Here is a 26560-nt window from a genome sequence, read left to right on the forward strand (position 1 = left end):
TGAGTAGGAAATTTCAAGACGATCAATGGTCTTCATTCGTTTAAACAAACAAGAATAACTTGCATAGAGAGAGAGAAAGAGAGAGAGAACATAATATAGACGTGCTCATAGCATAAAAGGCTAGTGGACTTTCCAAGAGAAATGTCTTAATTTCGAGAAAATCTAAATCTGCCAAAGACCATATTCCAGGCAGCTCCTCACCGCATCTCGAGAGGATTCTCGATAAACAAGGAACCCGTCACAGGATCTCGCAGGGAGGAGTTATTGCTAACTTGGGATATCTTCCTATTACCTGGGGATTAACTGACGCCAGGTAATTAGAAATAAAGTGCTACGAGAGTTATGAAAGCGGTTTACTTCAAATCAGGGACTTGAGAGGGATTTCATTGTTCTATGCGGTATTACTCGTAGATTAGACTTCAAAGGCATCCCTCGTCATTTACTCTTTTTAAATTTTGCTCAGAACAATCTTCCAATGTTATTATTATTATTATTATTATTATTATTATTATTATTATTATTATTATTATTATTATTATGCAGGTGCAATTTTTTTTTCATTGTATACCAGTTTCATTTTTGATTCAGTGGTTAAGATATATGAGAATGACAGAAAATATTATGTTAGTTTTCTATGACAAGATTTTTCAAGGGCATAAAAGTACTTATGACACCCAGTGCGTGTGTGTGTGTGTGTATGTATATATATATATATATATATATATATATATATATATATATATATATATATATATATATATATATATATATATATATATATATATATATATATATATGTGTGTGTGTGTGTGTGTGTGTGTGTGTGTCTCTGCGTGTTCATGTGTTTGAAAAATGCATTCGTCGTAAGGCACCAAATACTCCGGAACAATATCCTAAAATGATTACATTTCCTACACTATACTCATGCACCTCATTCGCAACAGCTCCGCTCCCCTTATCAACGAAACAAAAGATACGCGAATGAAACAAAAGAGATACAACAAGAATGTGCTTGAGCCAACGCCACTAGCTTGTGGAGGTGTGCCAACTCCAACCAGCAACCAAAGTCGTTGCGTCGAACTTCAGTGTCTGTTCCGCTGTCACTCACAGGAGGACTCGTTCGTTTCCGTTGCCTTGGTGGAATCTGTGCAAAGTGCGTTTGTTGCACCTCCAAAAGGGCTTCCTAAAACACGACCTCTCCCTTCCGTGCAAGTACGCTGATAAGGGTTCAGTGAGTGACTCCCGCCGGTTGCGAACTGTTAAGAGTTAGGATTTCTCGTGTACATTCAAAGAAGTACTTTATTTTGGGGGTGAATTTTAGTCACAGAAATGCAGTTTTGTTTTTAGGTGAATTCGGGTTACAGAAATGTATTTTTTCCCAAAGGTTTCCTTGGTTATATTTAAATGTCATTCTTTTTTTTTTAAAGGAAAGCTGTAAATAAAGGAATGTAAAGTAAAAATGAGATGACATGGCTGGTCTGAGTATTCTAACAAGCAAAGAAATATTATTAATTCTTTCATAAAACGGCTTATATGGGAAACAAGCGGCAAGAACGTAGAGGGAATGCAGATGATTTAAATTGAAAATAGATAAACATTCGAGTTTGTCATTATTCTTGCTCCAAAAATATGTATTTTTTCATGATTGTTGCTTCTGTACTCTCCGAATTCAATATAGCCTATAGCTGTGGAATTAATCCTTGGATAATAATTTTCTCCATTTGGGAAAGATTTATCTTTAACTAATACTTCGAATTTCTGCTGTTTACAGATCCTTTTACACATTTCAGCTTATATGATCTTAGTTTTATATAATTTACAAACGAAAAAACAATTGCAATTATGTTCCTGTATTTTCACGAGTCTTGAAGCAGCTTCTTCCTGAGCCGGCATCATAAATCGGTTGATAAGTCTATCTTTACACGAACCCGGATGAAAGATTTCAATAAAGATTCGTTCAAATCAATATCGGTTTCCTCCGAGTTGATGGGAAGTGCGTGCTGCGACTACCTGATGTGATTAGCGGAGGTTTACGCTCAGGATATCCTCCTATTTTACATCTCCAATATTATGTACCTGATATTCCCTAATTTTCCACTGTGGCCATAGCTCTGTTTGTGTTTTTTTTTCCTAAGTTTAAACTTATAACAGTTATTTCCCTTGAATTTATCTTGTATTCACAATCCGATGGGTTTCCATATATTTTGTAGTCTGGTTCTCGGAAATGAAGAGCAAATGTCGTCTGAGTTTTAAAGATGGAATTTCTCTCTCTTCTCAATTTTTTTTTTTTTTTTTTTACTTATCTTTGTCGGTTGGTTATGGGAAATTTCTTATGATTTGCAATGATAAGCATGGTTCAGTGCCTATGTATATTCAACATACAGGTTTTGTTTATCCAGTTAAAGTTTTAGCTTCATATTCATCCTATTGCTGCTGATGGAATCAGTATTATTATTAGTGGTAATAGTCTATGCTGTAAATTATTATTATTTTTTATTATAATTTTCCATCTTATTTTTGTGAAACGTTAATATATCTTCCTCTGAATTGGATCAAACTTAGCGTCAACTTGTGGATGATGAATATTTTTCTCCAATAATTTTGAACTGATCTCTTTTCAGGTTTACGGACAAATTTAAAGCCTTATTTTTTTCTGCCTTTGGTTAAACAATGGAAGTCATATGCTGTAATAACGTCAGTTTAGTGTGGTTGCTCAATGTAATGTCGTTGAAAAATATAGTAATGTTCATTAGAAAAGACTCAGTAGAAATCTAGTTGATATTATTATTATTGTCGTTGTTATCTAGTTTCTTTTATGAATTATACAGATTCATTGCATCATAGTCATTCTTCCATTGAAGACATATATACCTTTCATAACGTTTTAAAACCAATCAAGTTTTTCTGAGAGTGCATTGTTCCGTCTGAGCTTAGTACTGATGGCATTTTTTATTTAATCCTATTAAACCAACTAAACTGAGTTAGTGAGCTTATATATTCCCAAGGTAAAACTTGGTTGAAGACCTCGGTATTCAAATCTGAAGCACTTCATGGAAAATTATATGTATGTAAGAAAATCATAATCAGACCCCTTTTGTATTTTCAACCATCAAAACATTCCCTTTACATATATACACGTGCGACAAAAGTTAGCCATTCCCCACAGTCGTACTATCTATGAGAATCTGAGGACGAACTATTAATTTTTGACAGGCTCCCGGTCGCGTTGTTTACAACATGGATGACCTGAGTTGCGCAGTTTGTTCAGACGTCTACGAGGTACGCGCAAGGGATCCAGTTTCCCTCCCCAAATGTGGTCACACCTTCTGTCGGCCCTGTCTCACCAGCCTGCAAAGCCAGTCGCTTCTGTTCAAATGCCCCTCCTGCAGAACTCAGCATACTGGAGCAATCATTGCCAACTTGCCGCCTGTTTACGCCCTACTTAGCATTTTGGAAAAGGAGAAGCTGGATCGAGTAAGTTATTCTTGTGTTAACCAGTTGTATTTTTGTAAATGTAACTTGTAGTAGCAGATACAGTCGTTTACAGTGAGTTGCTTTCAGAGCACCCATGTAAATGCGTTATAAACTTGGCATAATTCTTGATGATTACATAATTGTAAATTCTAACTGAATATACAAAGAGAAATTATAATCATCATGGGCATAATGCCATTCGTTTGATGGACACTCTAGATACTTCCATAGCTTTAATGCTTTACAATTTCTTTTGACAGGGTACTCTCAACATGTGTAAAACCCACGAAGACCCAATACGTCTTTGGTGTCGTCCGTGTTATGAGGAGCTATGCGGCCAGTGTTTGTTTGAGCATCACATGACAGAGGAACATGACGTCGTCAAAACAGAAGCAGCTGTCGACGAACTGAAGCAGAAGATTGAAGACCAGTTTGAGCAGCTCACCTTATCTATCAAGGAGGAGAAATATCAGCTGATACAAGAGCTTCACGACATCGCCCACCAGCTTGGTAAACTATGCAGGAAGAGCCAAAAATTAGAAAATTACTCCAAAAGGAGCGAGGCTACGCTTCAGACTGCCCGTGCATCATACCAGCTCAAAGCTTTGGTTAAAAATCACAGACTGTTAGATGAAATGATGAGAGACGTCAGCGCGACGCCTGCTGGTAAAGAAGCCCTGCCTAAAGACGAAGCCCGTTCGCCCATGCCCCCGGCAACGGCAGCAGAAAAAGACGACTTACAAGATTCAAAGGACGAGTCTCAGTCCGTGCAAGAAACTCTACCCAAAGACGAAGTTCAAGCTATCGAGAAAATCGATTCGGAAAATGAAGCCATTGAAGTCTACGATAATGATTTAGATTCCAACCGGGATAACGACCCACAAGTTGTGAGTGAGACTTCGAAACCGACTGAAAATTTGTCTTCAGACATTGCTCTGTGGCCGTTGACGTCTCACGCTCCGGGGGGCAAATCTGATTGGCCGAAAATCAACTGGTATCGATTCCTTATGCAGGTAACGTAAAACGAGCCAACTTTTTAGTGTACACACATACGCCTTTATGTATGTGTGTATATATATACATATATATATATACATATATATAAAATATTTATGTATGAGAAGACACGATTTCTGCATGAGAAGACACGATTTCGAGTAAGTAATGTTTAACGGAAAATGTAGAAAATATTGACGAATTCCAAATGTTTGTTAACTAAAAATTAACAATATGATATGCAAACTGGCTAAGGTCGCCAATTCACTATTTGTCTTTCACCTGATCATAAACAACACAGAATTACCCTTCAACTGACAGATCCACAGTATAGCTTCGTTCAAACCAAACCCTTGCAAAAAATAGAGCAAAAAATTGAAAGAACTAATTTATGTTCATTTTGTAAATTACTTAAAACAAACTGCAAGAGCATCACACTTTGAATAAAAAACTTAAAATACTGTCACAAACCTTTAAAATTACAAGAGTTCCAGGCGTATATCAAAAAGAGAAATTAGGAGACTGCTTAAATCTTTTCGAGATAATTAAATTGCAAAAACTAGTCATTCGATATCCAGGTTTTGGACTTCTAAGAATAATTCAAGAAAATATTTACTGGATGATCTTCCACAGAACAAACAATATACAAGATGCTGATTCATTCTTTATAGCTAGTATACTACAGGATTTTCGCTGAAAATACTTCTTAGTAGGCGTTGTTTTTGTAAAGAGAATCATCACTATCCTCTTACTTACGTAAGATCCTTTGCCGGGTAGTGTTTCTCTTTAAATGAAAATTATGACGTTCTGTTGTTTTCTGGAGTTACTTGTAATGATGACACGCTGTAGGGAATCAAGAATCAGCAAGGACCGGATTATTCAAAGTAGTTTTGCAAATCACCTCCTCGTAACATTTATTAAAGCAGAAGTCCACGGTTGCATTAAATCAAGCTCAACACATTACTGGGAGGCAAAGTGATAATCTCACCATGTGTTTATAAAATAAATAGCTTTTCCTTAGTTATGGATATATTACGCAAGTTTCATTGGTAGGAGGGTCATTGATCAGTTAGGTTGTCACAGAGTTCATCTTTCTGTTCCACAAACCTTGATATTCATTATCACACCAGGAAACGTTTATTGATATATATATATATATATATATATATATATATATATATATATATATATATATATATATATATATATATATATTGATGAAAGGCTCAAATATTTTTTATTGTTACTTGGATTTGTTCTCAATCAGAATAAGAAGGAACTTAGTGAAATCTGTTACAGCACGCAGTTTGCAATGTTATATTTTTTTCACTATCTTAGTCTCTACCCCATTATAAATGTCATGTACTCCCACAGTCTTCCAGTTCTAATCTGTTATGCAATTCTTATTCAAGGTTCCAAGCACTAACCAAAGTGTAATGAAATTTCTTGTGACGAGCATTACTGAATCACAGAAATGCATGTAAGTTTGCACCGTCAATATTGACAAGTATCTGAAGATATCAGCAACATCAAGCCTTTTTAGTATATTTCTTTCGTTGAAGGTCCCAGCAGTGCAGCTGCTAGTACCTCCCGAAAACCCTCAAGTATACCTCAAACTGAGCGCAAACGGCAAGGACCTAGGATGCCTTCAAATACGACTTGAATATTCCTCTGTTGCAAGTGCAAAACTTCTTGGCCTTTGCTTGAAACTCTGGTCCCTCTTGGCAAAGGCTCAAAGCCTTCCTACGTAGCTAAGAGAGGTGAGCCGGGCGAACGCCTCATCGGTGGTCTCTACGAAACGGAGGGTGGATACACTGGGTACCAAGTTATTGAAGGTCTCGAGTGGAGAGGAGAGTACGCCGGTCCAATGAGAGCTGGGGTCATTGGCGGTTCTAGAGGACGACAACCCAGGTACAACTCTTGTTTTTGTATTAGCACGAGGGACTACCCCAACGCGAAATATTACTGCCCTTTCGGTGAAATAGTCTCCGGGCTGGAGGTGGCCCAAGAGGCGGTTAAATACGATCCGGTCAGTGACGTCACAATAACAGATGCGGGACTCGTTCCTCCAAAGCATTATCTTTGACTGGTTACTTCCATGATGATTACCGAGCTGTAAGGTCCAACGCAAGCACTTTCCTTAGCTCAGTCACTGAACATAAACAGGCAGAAAGAACACCATATTTCAGTAAATAACTCAATATATTTTAACTAGAATCCTGAAGAATTAGTTACCTTGTCTATATACGATAACTAGACAGCGCCAAAAGTAAGGAACAAATTGACTGTAAATCCACTACATTGTTTTGAAAAATGCGCATAGAAATTCGCCCATAACATTAGTTGAGGTGATGAATTAGTTAAATCATGTAGATCAGGCACTAAAATTTAAGGCGAGCTATTTGCACACATTACAGATAGCCATATGGGTATTGCCTGGAACATACAATACTGTATTATGGCCAGCACTGAAATATTGAACTCTGAATTACGTCTGTTTTATCACACGTACTTTTATAATTCCCATTCTATTACGTATTCTTCATGGAACGCCAGCGTGTATAGCATTTCTTTGTTCATACTGACCAGCGTGTTGGTGACAAATACACAGGATTGTATTCAAATAGTTAATTGCAATTTGCTTGTATGTATTCTCGTTTGCAGTCTGTTTACATTCCATTTACAAAACACATAAGGACTGAAAGGTGTGGTGATTCATTGCCTTCATAACACATGTTTTGCTTATTTTTTTATGTCTATTTTAATCTGATCGTATTTTCAGATATTGCACGTTCTGCATCCTATTTTGTTAATGTTCATTATCATTTTTTGTACGGTTCTGCTTATGAAAGTCGTATATACGGGATTATACGTTCATTTACTCATTTTTTTATAAATGTTTTGTGACCCTGACATAAAGCGTAATCAATATCCTTTTATTAAATTTTATAAATCATATCACATTTACTTGTTACAAGGGTGCTGTGGGATCGAAACAGAATGTTTTCTTCAAGGACATTATAGAGCTTGAACACAAGATTTTTCATAAAATTATTATGGGGCCTAAATGTAATATACTCTCAGCAACGGTCCACAGGTGTTCCCTGAAATATCGTTAGTGTCTAAATATTCATCAGCTGTTTTGTTTCAGCTGAAAGACTTCATATTATTATGTTATGTTCAGCATTCATAATCACTTTGATTTATGAGTTCTTGCGCTATCTTGTATTTGTGATGTTCTGCTAATAAAATTGGTGACCAACCTCTGTGCTCAGTATTCATCAACATTTTCACCTTGCAAGTGTACGTTGTATTACGCGATGTTTGAGGTTAAGGTGATATGAATTCCATTTCACTTATGTTTATTTTCAAAGTGGTCGGGTTTCTCTATTCGTTGGTGGTTATTATTTTCAAAGTGGTCGGGTTTCTCTATTCGTTGGTGGTTATTATTTTCAAAGTGGTCGGGTTTCTCTATTCGTTAGTGGTTATTATTTTCAAAGTGGTGCGGTTTCTCTATTCGTTAGTGGTTATTATTTTCAAAGTGGTCGGGTTTCTCTATTCGTTAGTGGTTATTATTTTCAAAGTGGTGCGGTTTCTCTATTCTTAGCGGTTATTATTTTCAAAGTGGTGGGGTTTCTCTGTTCTTAGCGGCTATTACTTTTAAAGTGGTCGGGTTTCTCTATTCGTTAGTGATTACGATTTCTTACCGGCGAGTTCTACATTTCTGTTTATTTTCTTATTATTTTGCCAAATAGGTTCCACATTTTCGCGTTTTAGTTTTGACATACGTCATCTTGAAATGGTTGGGCAGTAATATGTTGGATGCCTATTCTAAATTATAAATGTATCTCTTTACGCTTGAGGTTTTCTTCATTTCTGCATATCTTTGTGTCAGGTTTTCATTTTGTTCATAATGATATTTATTAAGGAACAAAGTTTTTCTCATTATTTCACTTCAATTGCATGATCCTATAAGCCTCTGGCCCAAATGTCTGATTTGGCCTTTTCGATTGACATATGTTTTGCTGATGATGAGTTTGAAGTCAATGCTATACATGTCAAATTAACAAGGTTCAAATCTAGAGTGGAGATTACCCTCTAGTATGTTGCAACTACAATCGTTATGTTCTTCATCTTCAGAGCTATAATTTGACCATTTTCCGCTTACATTTTGAGTACAGATTGCAAGGTAATTGTTTATATGTATACGGACAAACTTGTTTGCGTTTCTCTGGTAAATTCTGGCTGCTGAACTTAATTTCAGTTATATTTCGTGAGCAATTCTCATTCTCACAGTTAGGGTTGTGATATCTCTAAATTCTATGTTATTCTCTCTCTTCGTACTGTTCTAATGATGTGCAATTATGATTACCTGATAATAATACGAACGGTTCCTATTAAAATTTTTAGTCTGTCATGTATTTGCTGTAAGTCCATTAAAATTCTTCTAAATGAACATTTTCGTCAGACTGACTGTTGTTGTTTGTATTAGGCCTGGTTAATAAGTTGTCAGAATAAGAGATTAGCCAGACTACCAAGCCAAATATCTTTAATTCTCACATGAATCGTACAATTATTATCAAGTACCATGGCACTGGGCTAATTGTTCTAGCTCTCACAGGGCTAGTAAAAGCCATATATTATTCGCTCTTCTGATGAACATATTTTCTGTGAGATATTAACAGAGATTCCAAGTAACATGGATTTTCTGGGAGTGTTATGGTTAAAATCTGATCTGGATCCTTTTTATAAATGCTCTTGAAAATAATATTTGGGTTAGATTTTTGTCGTATCTGATCTGCCGATAGAGGCTCTGATTATCATCACTTTGGTGAAAAGTTCTCAGTACTACACCACAAATAACGTGGATGAAGCAACTGCTAGTCACTGGAGATGTGAAAGGGAAGGTCAGGAATTGTACCACAGAATGGATTTTCAGTAAGGCTAAAGAAAAAAAAGGCACTGTTCCAACAAAACTCATGGCTAATGGAATAATATCTCATAGTTTCCTTTGAATGTCAGGTTGGCTAACCCTGAACTGGTTGGTGTCGTGTTCATTTTTGTAAATTTGGGTCTTATCACATTGATTATTTAATAAAGCACCACCATAACTATACTTGAATTATATTACTTGGAGAGCGGTGGTATTCAATTTGAGTTTCAAAACGATGTTGTGTCTTTACTTGGGATGGGATTTCAAGTCATACTTTGCAGGGTGGGGTTCATGAAGTGGGCTCTTCCTATAGGAGTTATTAAAAGTCACAAAATAAGTTACATAATTAAACAATAAGAACCTGACATAGCAGTAACAGCACCTAAAAATGAAAAAGACACCACGGTTACATAAAGCGGTCTGCCATAAAAGAGAGGTCTGACTATCAAACTTCCCTTGCATTTGGAAATGCCTGGCATTCAAATTCCATGGGGGACAAGGCTTGCCCTTTCTGTAATGATGAGTAGGAATAATGGCATTGAAACACTAGGGTATTCGTGGTATGGGAGTACAGTACAGCAATGAAATTATATAAATGGGTTACAGTTAGAAGCTGAAAAGACTGCATATGAGGCCTACGGCAGGCAGTACTATACGAAGTACTCCCCAAAATTGTACCCCAAGTATAAAAATCACACGTTTCACTATGAGTGAAAGAAACAACTCTTAAAAACAGTAATACAGTATAATTTTAAGGACTTATAAACTTTCCATATCTAGCATAATAATGAAGCATATCAAACTATAAAATACATTTCTATACAAATACCACCATGCAAGATAATATGGACCAAAGAAAGAGTAGCTCAAGTACTGTATTGTCATCTCCTCTACCAATGTGCAAATTCTTGGATAAACAAAAGAAATATATTACTTGGAAATGCATTTTCCCAGAAGTCCTTACGTCATTCGTGTTCTCTAAAGTAAAAATTGCATACAACTACAACTCACAATTTCTCCATAAAGAACCCACAGAAAGATTTTTTAATATAAATGTGGCGTTAGAGCACTCAGAAACAATGCATTGACTCGATCATTCACTTGCCTGGAAATACACAAGTAATCATACATAATTCTTTACATAACACAATTATAAGTTTCATCAAGACTATTATTTATAGCATTATGATTAACATTAACAATGTTGTTACCATCATCATGAAATAAATAACTACACTACCTAGTTTGCATCTCAAACGCTCTTCTTGCTACAAGCTCTCATATCAAATCATAAGACATATGTACTGCAACACTGTAAGTGTCAATGCAAATAAATTCTCAGGGCAGTGAGATCATTACAAACATTAATTGAGTACCATATACAACACCACAGCCTACAGTTAATCTTTTGGCCTGACATGACAGAGAGCAAATTTATAGTCAAATGGCTCAGAACTAATCAACAGATCTGATCGTAGCAGCTCTCTAGATACCTATGGTGTTAAATGCATTCATTTAGAAAAATTTATTTGCCCAGATAATTCATAATTTAATCAACCCTTCCCCATTGTTGAACTAGATACTACAATAGTAAATATAACATTATGCTTTGTAAGTGAAGTGTATTACTTTAAAAATACATATTTGTAAAATAAAATACACAAACAAAAAATGCTCAATAATGACCCAAAGGACTAGTTGTTCCCTTCTATCATTTTCCCTTGATAGCTAACTTTGTGAATGATATTTTCTAAAAACGGAAAGAATAAATGCAAAGCCATAGGTAGGCTTTTGAAAAAAATAAAGGTCTCCCCTGTCTTTTGATTTCAACTAGTCTACTTCTAAATCAATGCTTAAAATGTCTACCTGCAAACAAAATAATCAATCATAAAAGTAATTTACAAGGATCAAAATCTATTTCTGAATAATTTTAAAGATATCTAAACACACCTTAGGTAAAAAGTGACCATTATAAAATAAAGAAATGCTTATCTTTAGGACATTTTCATCCTAGATGTTAAACTAGTTGTTTCAAAAGCAAAAGGCTCGACTTTTTACAAAATAAATTATGCCTAAAGTCAGGTGCCTGAATACTTCAACTATCCAAAATTTCTAAAAAAAAAATGCCACGCATATATGATGAATGTATGCTATGAAAACATTCAAGGCTCTTTGATGACATGAAAACTAATTCAAAACCATATGTTACTTTAAAACTGGCAGTAACCAAATAAGGACTCACACTCACTTCACGGTATTTTCTGTATGTACAAACAATCCATATCAATATGAAGGTTACAAGACAATAATTAAAAGAAGATCTGAATAGCATCTGCAGGATTCTGTTCAACTGGGCAGTATGGGCATTTTAGCCTGAAAAGAAGAAAAAATTTAAAATACAAAACCACAACTTCAAGGAATATGAATGGGTAGCAATAGTAACTACTGACTTATTGCACAGGTATGAAATTCAAGCAAAAGACAACCCAAATATGAATGGATTACACCTGCCTCTCCTATAAAAAAAATCCTAAAAAAAGGGTCCATTACATCATCAAAATATAAACATTCCATTAAGTTTAGAGAAAAGTAATTTCTCTAGCAAATGTAAATAAAAGAAAGCTTACCCTTATTCATGATTCATTAAGCTCTCAAAGTATCCTGCAATCTTTAATTTTGGTATCTGAGCAGGCAATTGTGATATGCTTTTGAAATATTAGGATTAATGCAAGATAGTTTAACTAGAACACCAAGTCACATTTCTGCACATTTTTTATGGGGTAGAGTTCAGAGCAAGCTACTGAAGCAGAGTAGGATGTGGAAAAGATGAAAAGAAAAAAGCAGTAAAAAATGCAGCTGAAGATAAAGTGATATTGAAATGAAAACTTAGTCCCACTTCCAGTGTGCTCTGTAAGGCACACTGTATGCAGTGCCCTAAATGTACGTAAAGAGAGAGAGAGAGAGAGGGATAGAAAGAGAATCAGCAATATCCAGTACCAATGAGCCTTTTTATTTAAATTATAAAGCTCTGCTAAAATACCTTCATCTTAGGACTAAACAATAATAATACTGTAATAAAAGCACTTCCTCTCAAAAATAGGAATACAAAATATTAAATAATTTTCAAGTTTAAAAATACAAAACTCTAATCTACTTACAATGGAGTTGTGGTAAAATAAAGTAATGGGTTTATACACTATAACCTTGTTTTCAAAAAATCATATTTTATTCATTTAGGAACCTCCTCGTTCAATTGTATTAGGCTTTGGGAATCTTGTCCAATACAAAAGCAGACAACACATAAACACCAACATTACTAAAAACAAAAACTCAAGGAAACTATCAGAGCAAAAAATAACAATGTACATTCAGCCAAGTTTCAGCCCTGGAGGATCAAAAGCATCAGACCAGCTACTGTAGCTGGGGGCTCTAGTAAAGCAACGATTTGTATTTCATACAAAGATATTAGTTTTGTTAAATATTGCAAAAGTCATATTCATATATCCGTGAATCTAGAGTGCTGCCAAGACAATGGAAAAAGATGAAAAGGGAAATACGCATACTTAGCACTAGTAGTTAGCTTGTTAAGAGCGTCTCGGGATATAACATGTCCACAGATTAGACGCATGGGAGGGTTGCTTTCCGTTGACTGTTGACGCAGAATTGGGCAAGCAAATATAGAGTGATATCGTGAAGATGGGCCAAGGTCAATCTCAATCTGAAAAGAATAAATACAGTAGAGTAGTATGAATACCAGTCAGTGATACATGTAATCTATAATTCTCAATCCCTAATTTTCGTCCTAAGATCCTATTTTCTTACTCAAAAGTTCTTGTAATTCATGTATATACGTATGTTTATACAGTACAGTACTAAGCTTTTCCTTGTTCCTAGTATGGAATATAAATTTTTCTTGTTACAACACAACTAGATATAACTACATCAAATAGAAAACTACAATTTAACAGGAGATTTCATTTGGCCTTTAAAGTATTCTGAGTATTATAAAGAGGGACAGAAAAAATATCAAACTTACAGGCAATTCTTCCTTGGTGTTCCATATATTTGGCACCTGTCGTTGCTGCATTACTTGCTTGATATTCAGAAGGATGGGAAGTGCTGTACAGCCTGCATTTACACTGTAAACAAAAATAAAATCACATATTTTTCATTTGTTTTAATATTCAAAATATAAGAATGCATGAAGTGCATCAGAGAATCCAGCCTCTAACTCAAATGTATATCCAGCATTATATACAATAGCTAAAACTCTCTGTGAAAAAGTGACATCTGCCTAAACTTATTGTTATAATCCACATGCCATGGCAGATCAGAAACAGAGAAAAACTCCAAAATCTATATCAATTATACCGGAACCTATTTTGTACCAGACATGGGTTAAGAAGTACACTGATAAGTAGAACACAATGGTTCCTTCAAAATTTCAATTGTTGAAGAATCATAAAATCTTCATAACTGTTAAAAAATATTATCAAAGCTATATAAAAGGTACTAAGTTTTTCATTTATGAAAACATAAAATCAAAATTTAATACAACACACAGAATCCGTATAACTGAAGAGAACTAAATGCTACATAACTGAAACAGAGTATAATACAACTGTTTCCATAATTATTTAATCATGACGACCTTACTGACCAAACTAAAATAAATCTGACAAAAATGAACTTTCTACCATTTCTGTCTATTTACAGTATCATAAAAGACGCAAGCAATAGCACAAAGAAAAACAGTGACATAAGCAATAGCAGAAAGAAAAATATAAGATAAAAAGTCATAAAAACCTAAAAGTTACAAAATGGTCTTTTGTTGTAATAATGATGGAGAGTAAAATGGAGAGTAAAAGACTCAATGAAATATATGCCTCAGAAAATACTAACCACACCGCAAGGGAACTGTCAACAGAGAGACCTAGAAGTGCACAAGCATCTCGAGTAAAGACATCGCATATCTCTGTCCACTGATGGGGGCTCAACAAATCTGCATATGGCGAATTGGCTAAACCACCCTTCACATAGAGTAGGCATCCCATGAGAGACTGGATCACTGAAAAAAGGGTATGAATTATGGACACATGTTAATGCAACCTATTACATATATGATTACTAAAGAATAATGATAAGTTTCTTACTATAACAAAATGGAACAGTGTGTGTGTGATATAAGAAATTTTATCTTGTACGTTTGATATACAAAAATTAACATACTGATGTCAAACCTAAAGTACCAGTAACGTGACAGCTATGTAACCCATAGATATATGACACAATTATCATTCTTCTTCTTCAAAAATGCCAGACCAGATGACATGTTTCCTTAATTCTTTTGATTTTATTTCATTAGCAAAAAATCTAGTAAAACAATTCCTCCAAAATTTCTATACATAAATTTATGACATTTGTCACATAAACTAATTTCATGTTGACATTCTTCAGATAACCTCAGTAAATGATTTCTTTTACATATTACTGATACAATAAAAAAATATAAACTTCAACATTACTGTAGTCCTACATGTCCCTCAGGGTACTAACCTTTTTCGTGTTGAAAAACAAATGGTGTAAAATTCTGTCTGGCATACTCAATGGCTTGCGGAACTCTACTTGGGCCTTGGCTGAGAAGGTTGATGTATGCTAATCGATGCAGCTTGAACTCCAAAGTACTACGCTGTTAAATAAGTAAATATTTCATTGTTAAAACAAAATTATTTTGAAAGACATCAGTAAAATAATACAAAATGTCTTGGTCACCAACAATCAGACAGTTTGTACTCAAAAAAAAAAATGTGAATAACTTGTTTTCTAAAGGAATCATCGCTACGTATAACCAGGTAAACCATCTGCTTAAAAACTAAAAAGGCAGTTTACTTTATAACATTAGCATCAAAATGATATTATTCAGAATGTAAGCAAACCTTTTCATGACATTAATTTATTTCCTGTTACAGTATCATGAATGAATTTTATGGGGACTGGAAACACAACCTTTGCAAATGGAATAGACAATAATCTTAGTCATATCGAAAAGAAAAAAAGCAAACTTTAATTTGTTTATTGTTGATTCACCTGTGCTATCAACTTATCTCTATTTTCTTCTGCCCACTGAAGTGCTGGAGTAAGATTCCTATCTTTCAGAGCAGCCAATATTCTATTCAGTTCAAAATATGGTTCTCGTGACTCATCTTGTAGACTTAATCCAGTCTCCTGTTGAAATATATAAAACTCATAGTATCTACAGTTCTGTGAAAATAAGTAGTGAAAAGATACTAGCTAATAAATACAACTAAAATAATACATAAAAAGATATTTGCAATTTACATTTAAATATAAATGTAAATTACCTTGCATACAATCAAGCTATAATATTATCATAACAGTCTCCTCCTTTCTTAACCTACGATTCTAATATTAGTAACAATGAGAGATATGGCGAGTCTCCCTACATGGGGGTCTCTAACAACACAGCAGATCAGAATTTTGTTCTTTTCAAAGAATGTAGCATGTGGTCAAAAGACATGATATATAAAATGTAGGCTATGTAAGGCAATGGCTCATATATATATGAGCTCAAAACATTTTTAATAAAAATTTTCATTTTTTTATTACCTGGCAGAATTCCCTGGCACTCATGTAAGCCGCTTTAGTCTTAGTTTATCACTTATACTTGCAATTTAAAACTTACCTTTATGTGCTCTTCAGCGATGTCTAATAGGCCCTCACGAAAGAAGTGCTGACATATAACTTCATTGATAAGATTTTGCTTTTCACCACTAAATACTGAATCATTGCTTATGCAACCAAAATCTGCAGTAAAATTCTGAAATAAAAAAATTGTAAGATTTTTGTAACTGTACTACTTCTGGTTTCCCCTCCAATTCACATCATCTAATGTTTATTAACTTACAGAAGTTAATGTTTTTTACCATTTTGTCTTTTCATCACCTTCATTATATTACCTCCTTTCCTCCATACTTTTAATTCTTTGGTTTTTTTTCTACATTTACTTATACTGCGATGTTTGATTTTCATTGGTAAACTTGGTTCTGTACTTGTCACTGCAGCCCAGTTAGCTTTAACAAATTATTCAACTTATTCTAAAGCCTCTGTCAACAACAGAATACAGCACGTGAAGTCTATGAAGTCTATGAATGTTTCACTATTTTTCCCGTTATTAATGAGCTCTCCTTTAATTTACAAAGGCTAAAAAATTCATCCATATTAGAGAGATACACTCTTTATGACTTTATTCTGCCAAATGCATTCATTAAGTCTACAAAATATATAAAGGCAAGCATTCCTTCTCTAAACAATAAACTTCTGAATCTGAAGCAAGGCTGTCCCCAAAATGATTCTCTTGAAACAAAAGCAGCTAGTGCATGATAGTTTATGCGCATACAGACAAAACTGGAGATAAAAACACTGATAAACAAATAATGACTACTTCTCGGAATGCAACAATCGGGGATTCTCTTTTCCAAATCATATCATATATTACAGCACTGTACCTGCCAGGTTTACTGCTGGTTATTGAATGGTAAATATTCTCTGAGAAAATTTATTTTATCATTAATTTTCTTGGGTTCAAAACTTTTACCGACATTGTACTTTCACTTCAGGAAATAATGCACAATATACACTTTGAAGTTGTTTCTTACCTTATCAATAGCCTTTCCAACTTTGGAGACAGACGAATGAAGATCTCTGTGCTCTGTACTTAATCTTGTCACAGCCTCTTTAACACGTCCAACAGCTTGACTTAAAATGACTGCTTGTGCCTCTGTGATGTCCCCATTGCCAACTAAAGGAAGGAAACTCAGTTAGATTCAAGAAACAATCTTATAATGGTTTTCTGTTGGGCAAGAAAACACACAGGAGCTAATACTAAATGATGGAAAAATTAGTGTGGTTTTTCAAACTTCTACAGCAAACAAGATCCTTAAAAAATAAAACAATCAAAGCACACTGCACCCTCTACTGTATATTACTTTATAATTTACAAAACTCTATGTCATGTTAGATTCGGAAGGAAGATACCCAGACAAGGTGTGGGAAGCTAGGACCCAACACCATGGCTTACATAAAGTACTGCCATAAGTGCCCTTACCACATCTTCAGGTTTTCTATTGTTCTTTCTTTATGACTGTTTTTGATTAGCCTACATACAAGAAACTTAGTGCTAGCTTATCTTGGTGATTTGTATTCTGGCACTTTGACCTTCCCTGTAGGCTAATTCAATATACAGGCCATAGCTAGAGGCAAGGGTGACGTGAGCCTATATAAAAAGAGTGGTTGCCACTAACAATAATTGTCAAAAATGCAAAAAACACAAGATGCAATGCCACAAAAATACAAAGTTACATATTTGGGTTAAACTTAATGCATATGCAATCCATGTAATGAGTCAGTGGAGAGCAGACATGCCTACTTAGCTCCCTCACATTTTGAGTGAAGCAATACTATTGTTTTTGAGAAACTGTAGTTAACGTACATAAAAAACCTTCATGGAAAAAACCATCCAAATGGAAAGTTAACGTGTCCCACTTTGTAGATCCAATTAGGGAAAAGAAACAGAGTAGTAGAATGCGAATATGATGACAGGTATTATGTAAAATGTGGACATCTACATATCATCTGATCTGTAATGATAGCATCAAGAAGTGATGATAGATAAATTTGAGCTGCAAGATAAAGGGATTGCCTAGTGTAATAACTGGACTGCTGAGCTTGAAAATCTGCATGAAGAGCCACTCCTGATAAAGATGACTAGATGAGTTCACTGAAAAAGTCACCCTGATGAATTAAAAAATGTAAGTTGTGCATAAGCAAATGGGAAATACAGTTCCACAACCATAGGGAGTAATATGCAGACAGTTCAAAACTAAAAGAAAAATACACAGTTTCTTAAATCTACAGAACATGCATAAAAAACTAATACCGATTTGTGAATTTCCTATAGAGTACGCAAATACATTATACAAAGTGTACAAAAAATGGACAAATATACATATGATTTTCCAGCAAAATAAAATTACAAGCTGGAAAAGTCATGATGTAAAGTTTAAAAATCAAATATTTCCACTGACGAAAAGGGAAAAAACAAGACTGCTAAAATCATGACAGTTAATGTCCCACAAGATGAGGAAAAAGAGAATAGTAAAGAATATATATAAATAAGAATCTGTGCTTGAAACATTTGGTAAAAGTTGAAAATCACTTCAAGACATGTTGTCACACTGATATCTGTAACTAATGGGATGAAACATCTCATCAAGAGAGGTTCACCACAGATAAGAAAAAAGATTAGTATACATAATGATAAGATTGTCTATAAGTAAGCAATAATTGTAGCAGTGTTTATGACAGATACCATCTAATACAATGGTTCAAATACAAAAAAGTTGGACATAAGGAAAATTAATTCATTGTAGAATTTGTACTGTATGGTGAAAATATGGGAAAATATAGAAAGACAAAAGGTTAAAGCACCATAATTCACAAGACAAAATTTATGTTTTGCCAAAGCCATACAAAATAGAACACTGATCATGTCAGAAGTTCAAAGAATTAAGAATGTAAAAAAATGATAACAGAAAACAGCATTAAAATAAAGTACAGCCTTTAGAACGTTCAATGAGTGAGGTCAAAGATACTGAAATACATGAACATACGACAAGGAATATCATTGATAGAATTAAAATTGTATCCAACTTATACATTAGGACCATGATGGCATCATGGACAAATTAATGGTATGAAAACACTCCAGAAATGGTTAAGTACCATTAAAATACATAGCAGGCTAATTTCCCTATGGAACCCTCCTGGGTTTATGGCTGTTAACTATATCCATAAGTATTTTCAGCTGAATAAAAAAAAAAAAATAAAGATTCCTTATGAACTTGCCACAAATAGAAGTGACAACTCAAAACATAAGCTAGCCTATAAAAAATGGAATTCAATAAAACTTTAAGGTAAATCTAAGCAACAGGTCTGCATGGACTATTACCTTGGAAATTGATTTTTCCTATACTTTTAGTGTTGCTGATGAAGGAGGTGGTGTTATTTACTATCAGTCAATTATTATTAACCTCATATCTACCCATTGTGGCTGGGGAGCCTTTGGCAGCACAAGGTTTTGGCAGGATGAAAACACTGGGAGAAAGACCGGACTGCTATGTTATTGTTATGGAATGGTTCTGTGCATTTGCAAGTCATTAGGGGGCCATATGTTTAAGAAGGGATTGGCTAAGGAAACCTATTATAAAAGGAACTATACTAACCTAACGTACCCTACCCTAACCTAGCAGGCCATGTTACTTAGCCGGAAGCGGAGCCCCCAGTGAAGGAAACTCCACTTTTTACCAAAAGCTCCCCTATAACATTATGCATGCGCGATAGTATTCCAGGATGGCCACCATACAACTGCTGAGGTTAATTACAGTTGACCAACAAAAAATAATGGTCTGATAAGCAACCAAAATACTATCGGAAAAACCAATTTCCAAAGTAATACCCCATGCAGAGCTCTTGCTTAGTGCTACCAACTTTAAAATAAAACTGACAAATAAATGGAGTCTTCCAGAATAGATGATGATGATGGTCACCCTTACCAAACTTACTTTCCTTGTGTACTTCCTCATTATCATTTAAGGTAATCTATGAAAAGGAGAAACACGAAAATGATTAATTATTATTTGAGGTAGTCTATGGAAAGGAGAAACACGAAAACGAATTAAAAGTGTGGTGTTGCCGAAAACAATGAGTCATAATGACAAAGCACCTCATAACCTATAGTCTGTAAAAACAGGATTGGTAGGCCTGTAAACGATAAGATTCTATGGGGAAAGGCTTAAACAGATGCTCTGATACAATCAATTCCCACAGAACGCCTACATCCTACCAATCATACATAGCATACATAATAAATGCGCACAACAATGGCAGGCTTAGGTTAAGACAAAGTAGGGTAGCCATGGCTTCAGTTGATCTAATTAAACATTAACTATACCTTGTTCGATCTCCATCTTAAGGCTTTCGATATTGGAGCGAAGGTTACCGATCGTAGACGAAGCATGTTCACTGTAAGACGTGAACTTGGATAAGACTTTGTCGATTTCTCGACCTACAGCTGTGCATGCATCCATCTTCTTTCAGTTGTTGTTGTTTCTCTGCTTTTGAATAAGTAATGGAATTCTGCGTAGCTGACCTACGTAAATAGATGTTTTAAGCATCAAATAAATAGAACAGATATACTTAGATCCCTTAAAAGGATTCCAGACTGTTTATGTCAAAGCTTCGGATTCTGCCACTTATACTTTTCGTTCGTCTATAGAAGCCTTGACAGCAGACGATCACCAAAACATAAACAAAGGCGATTCGCCTCTCCCTCTCCCACCCTACCGCGTCCTCCATCCTCCCGTAGGGCACATATGATTTTCCTGCAAGGATATCAACTTATTCCAGGCTTCCTGTGCCCAAGGTCGTCTGTTATATAATACGTGTTACGCCTGTCCTTTGTGTTTCGATGTCCTGGAAATAACTTGCACCTTTCACCCAAGGTGAGGATTTGGAATGTACGCGTAGGCTTGCTTAATCGTTTATGTTTGGGTTTTAAATAGGCCACGAATCCCGTTAGCCTACTTAGTAGAGCCCAGTCTCAGCTAACCTCTGATCCTTTGCAGTTGCTTTCACTAAGTGCTTTCGATCCTTAAGGGGGTATTATAGAAGCTGTAACACTGGGCCTGGTTAAGTTGTAAGCTATTCTATAGCGAGAGCTTTAACCATAGGCCCAGCCATCTCTCAACTTTTTCAGGTAGGCTGGACTTTCCTTCTACGGTAGATTCTTATCTCCATAGACCTTATGCCTAACTTAACGTTCTGAATATATTAGGGAAGGCTGTTGTCAACTGACTACACAGGTTTAATTGACTGAGAAGTTAAAGATTTAGGCTACTAGCCTACAGATACATTGAGGCCAAGATTAAACCTTTGCTTGTATATTTAGTAACTGATCACAGGTATCATATTGTATTTAAAAGGCCAAATTAAGTAAAGTTAACTTTAGATCAAATTGACCTACACTGCCAGCTGTTATGTAAATAAAATAGTAGGCTAGCACAGTTCTCTCAAAGTTTTAGGCAACATGATTTCACCCACCAAAAGATATGTACCCAAAATGATCATGTCAAAAAGTTATGATTATGTGTGGTTCCAAATACCAGCCAGTGCATCACAAACAGACCAGAAAAGTGATTAAAAATTCGCAAAAATATATCAGACCCATTTATACAAATGTTATAGATTAGCTTAGTCAAAAGGTTTTTTAGGTTGTTGGGAGAAGGCCCTCTGATAGGGAAGCAAGTAATATATAATAATTTTGACAGAGACAAATATTAATTTGAATATGCTGAAAAAAATGTTTAAGAGGTCCAGACTGGAGGTAATATGCAAGAGTAGAGAAGCTTGTACATATTTTATTTAAAGAAGTTTAGACAATATTAAGAAATGGTATTGAAGTGTCATACCAGTCAAGGCATACCACTGGGCAAAAAAATCTGAGCATGTTTAGACTATATTGGAGGCATCTTGCACAATGTTGGTACAAGAATTTTTAAGCAAAGTTATGAAGTCTTGAGTGTGATATTGCACAATGTTGCTCAGTAGTGTGACAACTTTTATGTCAAGGAATGGCATATGGTGCAATGTGTTTGTGTCTGTGTGTGAGTTCTCATACACGCAACAGAGTACTATACAGTATATGGGTGTAGAAGCAGACAGGCTAAGATAGTGAAGAAGAGTACCGTATTGTGAGTAATTTGCCAATTTCTCTATAAAATAGTAGTCAGGTGGACCACAGTTATCTATTATAAAATTTTGAAACATATAATTAAAGTATTGTATTATACTTCCTGCAAAACAGCTTTTTGGTGCCATTAGATCTGTTGGATCATTAAGATAATAGGGTGATCATAGTAGAGAAGGGGCAGTCATGAGTGGCAGGACAAGGATGTGTGTTAGCATTGTGATGGGATGAAGTGGTGTGGGTGTGAGGAATGCAGAAAATGGCTGTGGGAAATGGGATAGGTTTGGGGTTGTCAGAAATTGGATAGTTGTGTAGGAAATGAAGGTGTGAAGTTTTAAGACGCGAGGGACGTTTGCACATGGATAGTTAGTTGTCAAGTGAGTGGTTTGTGCAGAAAAGTGCAGCTTTATGATACATATGTGTACACTTATATATGTGATAATGAAGTAAGAAAGAAAGAAAGATATTCAGAAAGTGAAGGAAAGTAAGAAAGACAGTGACACAATGAAATAAAGAAAGAAAAAGACATTCAAAAGGGTAATAAGTGTAAAATTAGGAAATGAAAAGCCAAGGAGTAAGGTAAAAAATTATTCATAATATGAAATCAAAGTTAGCCAGGTGTATTCTTGGCAGGAGGGATTTTTGGTAGACCAACTGAGTTCCCATGGGCAGTTAGGAGGGAGAGATTGGACCCTCCCTCCTTACATTGCTTAAATGCTGTTTGAGCTTTAATGATCACTGGTGATTGGGCTGTTGGACATACAGCCAATCAGGAAGCTGTCAGTGTTCTGCTTCCCAAGTCCAGGTTCTTGGGTTGCACTGAAGGACATCTTGTAGCATCCACTGGACCACCTGATGTGTAAGCTGCCCTCATTCATCCTGATCAACTAAGTGCTAATTATTCTAGGGCTCAGGGCGACTCATTGGCCACAACCCAAGTGGTACCCTGATGTGCTGATTTCTGATTGAAGCACTGGGAGGAATACTCCTATGGCCCATTCTGTGTCAGTCACATATGCTGAGATACCATCAGTCTGTAATGTCACTGCATCTTCACTGATAGAGTCTATCCAGAGGTTTGTCTTACAAGACTATGTCGTTGTTGTTGTGAGAGGGGTACCATTATGGCTGGAGCTGCTCTTCAACAAATTGCTGACTTCCCCATCCACCTTTGCTGAGACAAGCTCCTCTGAGTCCCTACAATGAAAAGCTATCAGTTCCTCTTGAGCCACCACTTCTAATGAATGGCCAGATCTCTTGACCTCATTTGAGTTATCCATGCTCATGAGTAGTTTTAAACAGGCTTGTGAGCAGGGTGGGGGTCGGATGTGTATGGCCAAGTAGTCTTGTCCTCTTTCTCAGAACCATACCCCATTAGCACCAAGGATATTGACTCCTATGCCTTGTTGATTGGGTCTTTATGACTTACAGATTTTAATTTTTATCAACTCTTGAAATATCGTAGGCCCCTGTTACAAATTTCTAGACATACCCTGAGTGCCTTGTTAGTACAGTACAAAGATCTGATTTTCTGACCTCGATCATGCCAAGTGTTTTTTGCTTTGCCACCTTGGTTCAGTTCTCACAGCAGGAATGGTTATGTGGTAAATATGGACTAATGGAATTGTGTCAAACACATGAGAATTTTCGAAAATGGTATCTCTGTAATATAAACCCATCAGTTTAAATAATAAATCTAAAGACCACATTGAATTACTTAAATTAACGTTTCTAGGGCAGTATCCAGAGGAATAATTACCCTGGTGAAGAGATAATTTCTTCCTCTTCTTTTGGAAAATTGTTGATGGATGAATACAAAATAATAATTCTGTTATCTCTTTGTAATTGTGACAACATGTTTAGGGTACATTTTGCAATTGTGACAAGATATTTAGGTATTCAAGCACTCTACTGACCTGCTCCTTGGGTCTACCACTTGGAGTCAAATACAATAGCCAACAACCCACTTGTTCCACAATTGCAGTTGATTTTCTTCACTACTTACCTCATTCCCGGTTGACATAAACATGTAAGGCATCTTGGAAGATGATTATATAGTATGAAATAATTTTATTTATTAAACATTACATACTTTCTAATTTTTTTTATTTTTTCAGGCCATTGGTATCTGACGCTGTGCCATAAAATTATTTCAAGTATGTGGAGGCGACCAGTTCTTGTTCTGTTATATTTGACAGTTGTTGTTGTGGTTACATGGATGGTGGAGCTAGGTTTCTGGTGGGACACCAGCTATACATCATATCAGGTAAGTGTATGTTTATGGGAAAATTTGTTTAAGAATAGGATCTTTTCTTAAAGTATGTAGTGTACTTTCAACTTGAGCCATGTGCTTTCATAGATACAAATGATTCAATAGAAGAATACTGTAAGCACAATATCATTGTTACCACCGGTAGATGATAATAAAGGGCCAGAAGTCTGGCTGGCAGGTGAACAGTTCACACATTTGACAGATCAGAGGCATGGGTCTCCTTCCATTGCTCTTACATGACCAGGAAGAGAGGCCCCAGGTGAGGCAAACTATCAGTCAGTTCCGAGAGTTGCTCGGAATCCTCCCACCAAGAAGTAAGTCTCCCATATGTAAAGACCGAAGGCTTACATACGTGTAGGAACAAATGACAGATTTTTTAGTATTTTGTATTTTTCTTGGTCATGTAAAACTCGAGGTCTTTACACAAATGGCCCACCTTAGCCAATTCTCATTTTGCTACCCAAGAAAAGATAAAGTGAATGCATACCACCGGATGGCAGGGATTCTCCTCACTGTTAAGGCACTCCATCAACAACCACCTTGTTTTTAGTTAAACGGCCGGCTCCAGCCATGCTGAAAGTTACTCCCATATATAAAGACCTCAGGTTTGTATGTTAGGAAAAATACAAATTACTTTAAAAATTTGTCATCTTGATAAGCTTCTTCAGAGATATCAGTATCTATGGTTCAATCTTAAGTTACCTTTGTATTTTACACTCTGTAGGTTTGTAAGGATTACCAGGTCTTCCCTAACAACTGGTGAATATGTACCAAGTAGTGGGCGGTGTCTTAAATACTCAAGATTTTACCTCTTGGCATGGTTTCCTTAGTAGCGAGTGTGTGTACTGCCTATTTTTTGTCTTCTTATGACTTCACCTTTGTTATTTCAAAACATGATCATACTAATAATGTTTTTGTGAAGTTGTTTTTATGATCAAAATGCTGTTACTTGAGATTTTTATACTGGTGGGATTTTGAATATTTGTGCATATTGATGTATACTATTTTTTTTATAGAAATTCAATTGTGTTGTATTTTCTTCCATTGATACCCATAGGGGGACACTGTAGTAGTATTATTTGAGGTACTTGCAGCATCCCTTCAGTCCTCAGTTGTAACTCCTTTCTATCTTTTGTTTCATCTCACTGTACCTCCATTCATATTATCTTTCTTCCATCTTACTGAATTTCCCCTTCAACACTGAATGATCTCATAGGTTCCAGTGCTTGGCCTTTGGCCTCAATTTTATATTCCATTACTTTTCCACTGATTGTGTGTTCTTACAGTATACAGACCTCTGTTTTCAATAGACCATACAACCCAGTATGGTGTGGTATTAGCTAAAGCATTAATTACTGCCTCAACTACCGTAGAAAGTGAAAATATAGCATTTAGTGTTGCTATTCCGTACCTTCATCTTTTCAGTTTTCCAACATTTCTGGATCCAGTTGGTACAGACAACTCTGAATTTTTTTGATAATTCTTCTTTAGCCCATCAGGATAGTTGAAAACATCGTTAATCAATAAAATGATACAATATAGTCTGATTGTTTGCATTACACAAACAGTTTGTTCATGACACTTACCTGCCAGATATATATATAGCTGTATTTCTCCAGTAAATCCGACAGAATTTCAAAACTCCCAGACACACAGTGGCCAGGTGGTCTCTACTCATTCCCTCCTCTCTGGGAGGCGGGAATCGGGAACAATTCCCATTTTCTATTCAGATTTTTGTGTTTGTTTAAAGAAACATCTGTTACAGTATAAGCATCTATCATTAACTTGCTTATTCCACTTAAGTATTCTCTTGACTTTTGGTTTTGATTTTTGGTACTGTGGAAGAAAACGCTTTTACTGGATTGTTTTGGATTTTTTATGACCTCTCTTTAACTATGTCTGGTTCTAGTTCTGCTAAACCGTGTATGTTGTAGAGTGATTGTAGAAATCTGAGGCTAAATTCAGCTTTGATAAGAGTCACAAGTTTGTTTGAGTTATGATTCATGTTTGTCTTATAGATGATCGATGTATATACTGTGAACCTTTATCGGATCCTCAGCTT

General features: G+C 35.5%; 3 protein-coding genes across 5 annotated transcripts in view; 2 read left to right on the forward strand and 1 right to left on the reverse strand.

Annotated features, from left to right (window-relative positions):
• The window catches only part of LOC136841145 (E3 ubiquitin-protein ligase TRIM50-like), a 6854-nt gene extending 473 nt beyond the window's left edge, over positions 1-6381 (forward strand). Inside the window, exons 2-6 of the mRNA XM_067108190.1 lie at positions 190-313; positions 945-1212; positions 3214-3474; positions 3735-4487; positions 6033-6381. Coding sequence (XP_066964291.1) covers positions 190-313; positions 945-1212; positions 3214-3474; positions 3735-4487; positions 6033-6221 — 1595 coding nt within the window. The 3' untranslated portion in view covers positions 6222-6381. The remainder of the gene's footprint in view (positions 1-189; positions 314-944; positions 1213-3213; positions 3475-3734; positions 4488-6032) is intronic.
• LOC136840848 (E3 ubiquitin-protein ligase RNF103-like) overlaps positions 6287-26560 on the forward strand; it is a 37461-nt gene continuing 17187 nt past the window's right edge. The window contains exons 1-2 of one of the 3 annotated variants that reach the window (XM_067107793.1): positions 6287-6381; positions 24344-24492. In XM_067107793.1, the coding sequence (XP_066963894.1) occupies positions 24385-24492 (108 nt within the window). In that variant the 5' untranslated portion in view covers positions 6287-6381; positions 24344-24384. Of the gene's footprint in view, positions 6382-20842; positions 20983-21097; positions 21237-24343; positions 24493-26560 lie in introns of those variants that run through there. The other 2 variants (XM_067107794.1, XM_067107795.1) reach the window with 2 other exon arrangements.
• Positions 10130-20839, reverse strand: Sou (required for meiotic nuclear division 5 protein souji). Its single transcript, XM_067107796.1, has 9 exons — positions 20433-20839; positions 17080-17222; positions 16107-16241; positions 15491-15628; positions 14960-15092; positions 14306-14471; positions 13440-13542; positions 12967-13121; positions 10130-11776 (listed from the first exon to the last, which is right to left on the reverse strand). The coding sequence occupies exons 1-9, from the start codon at positions 20566-20568 to the stop codon at positions 11713-11715; spliced, it is 1173 nt and encodes a 390-aa protein (XP_066963897.1). The 5' UTR covers positions 20569-20839; the 3' UTR covers positions 10130-11712.

Source organism: Macrobrachium rosenbergii, chromosome 8, assembly GCF_040412425.1.
Source record: "Macrobrachium rosenbergii isolate ZJJX-2024 chromosome 8, ASM4041242v1, whole genome shotgun sequence".
NCBI lineage: Eukaryota > Metazoa > Arthropoda > Malacostraca > Decapoda > Palaemonidae > Macrobrachium > Macrobrachium rosenbergii.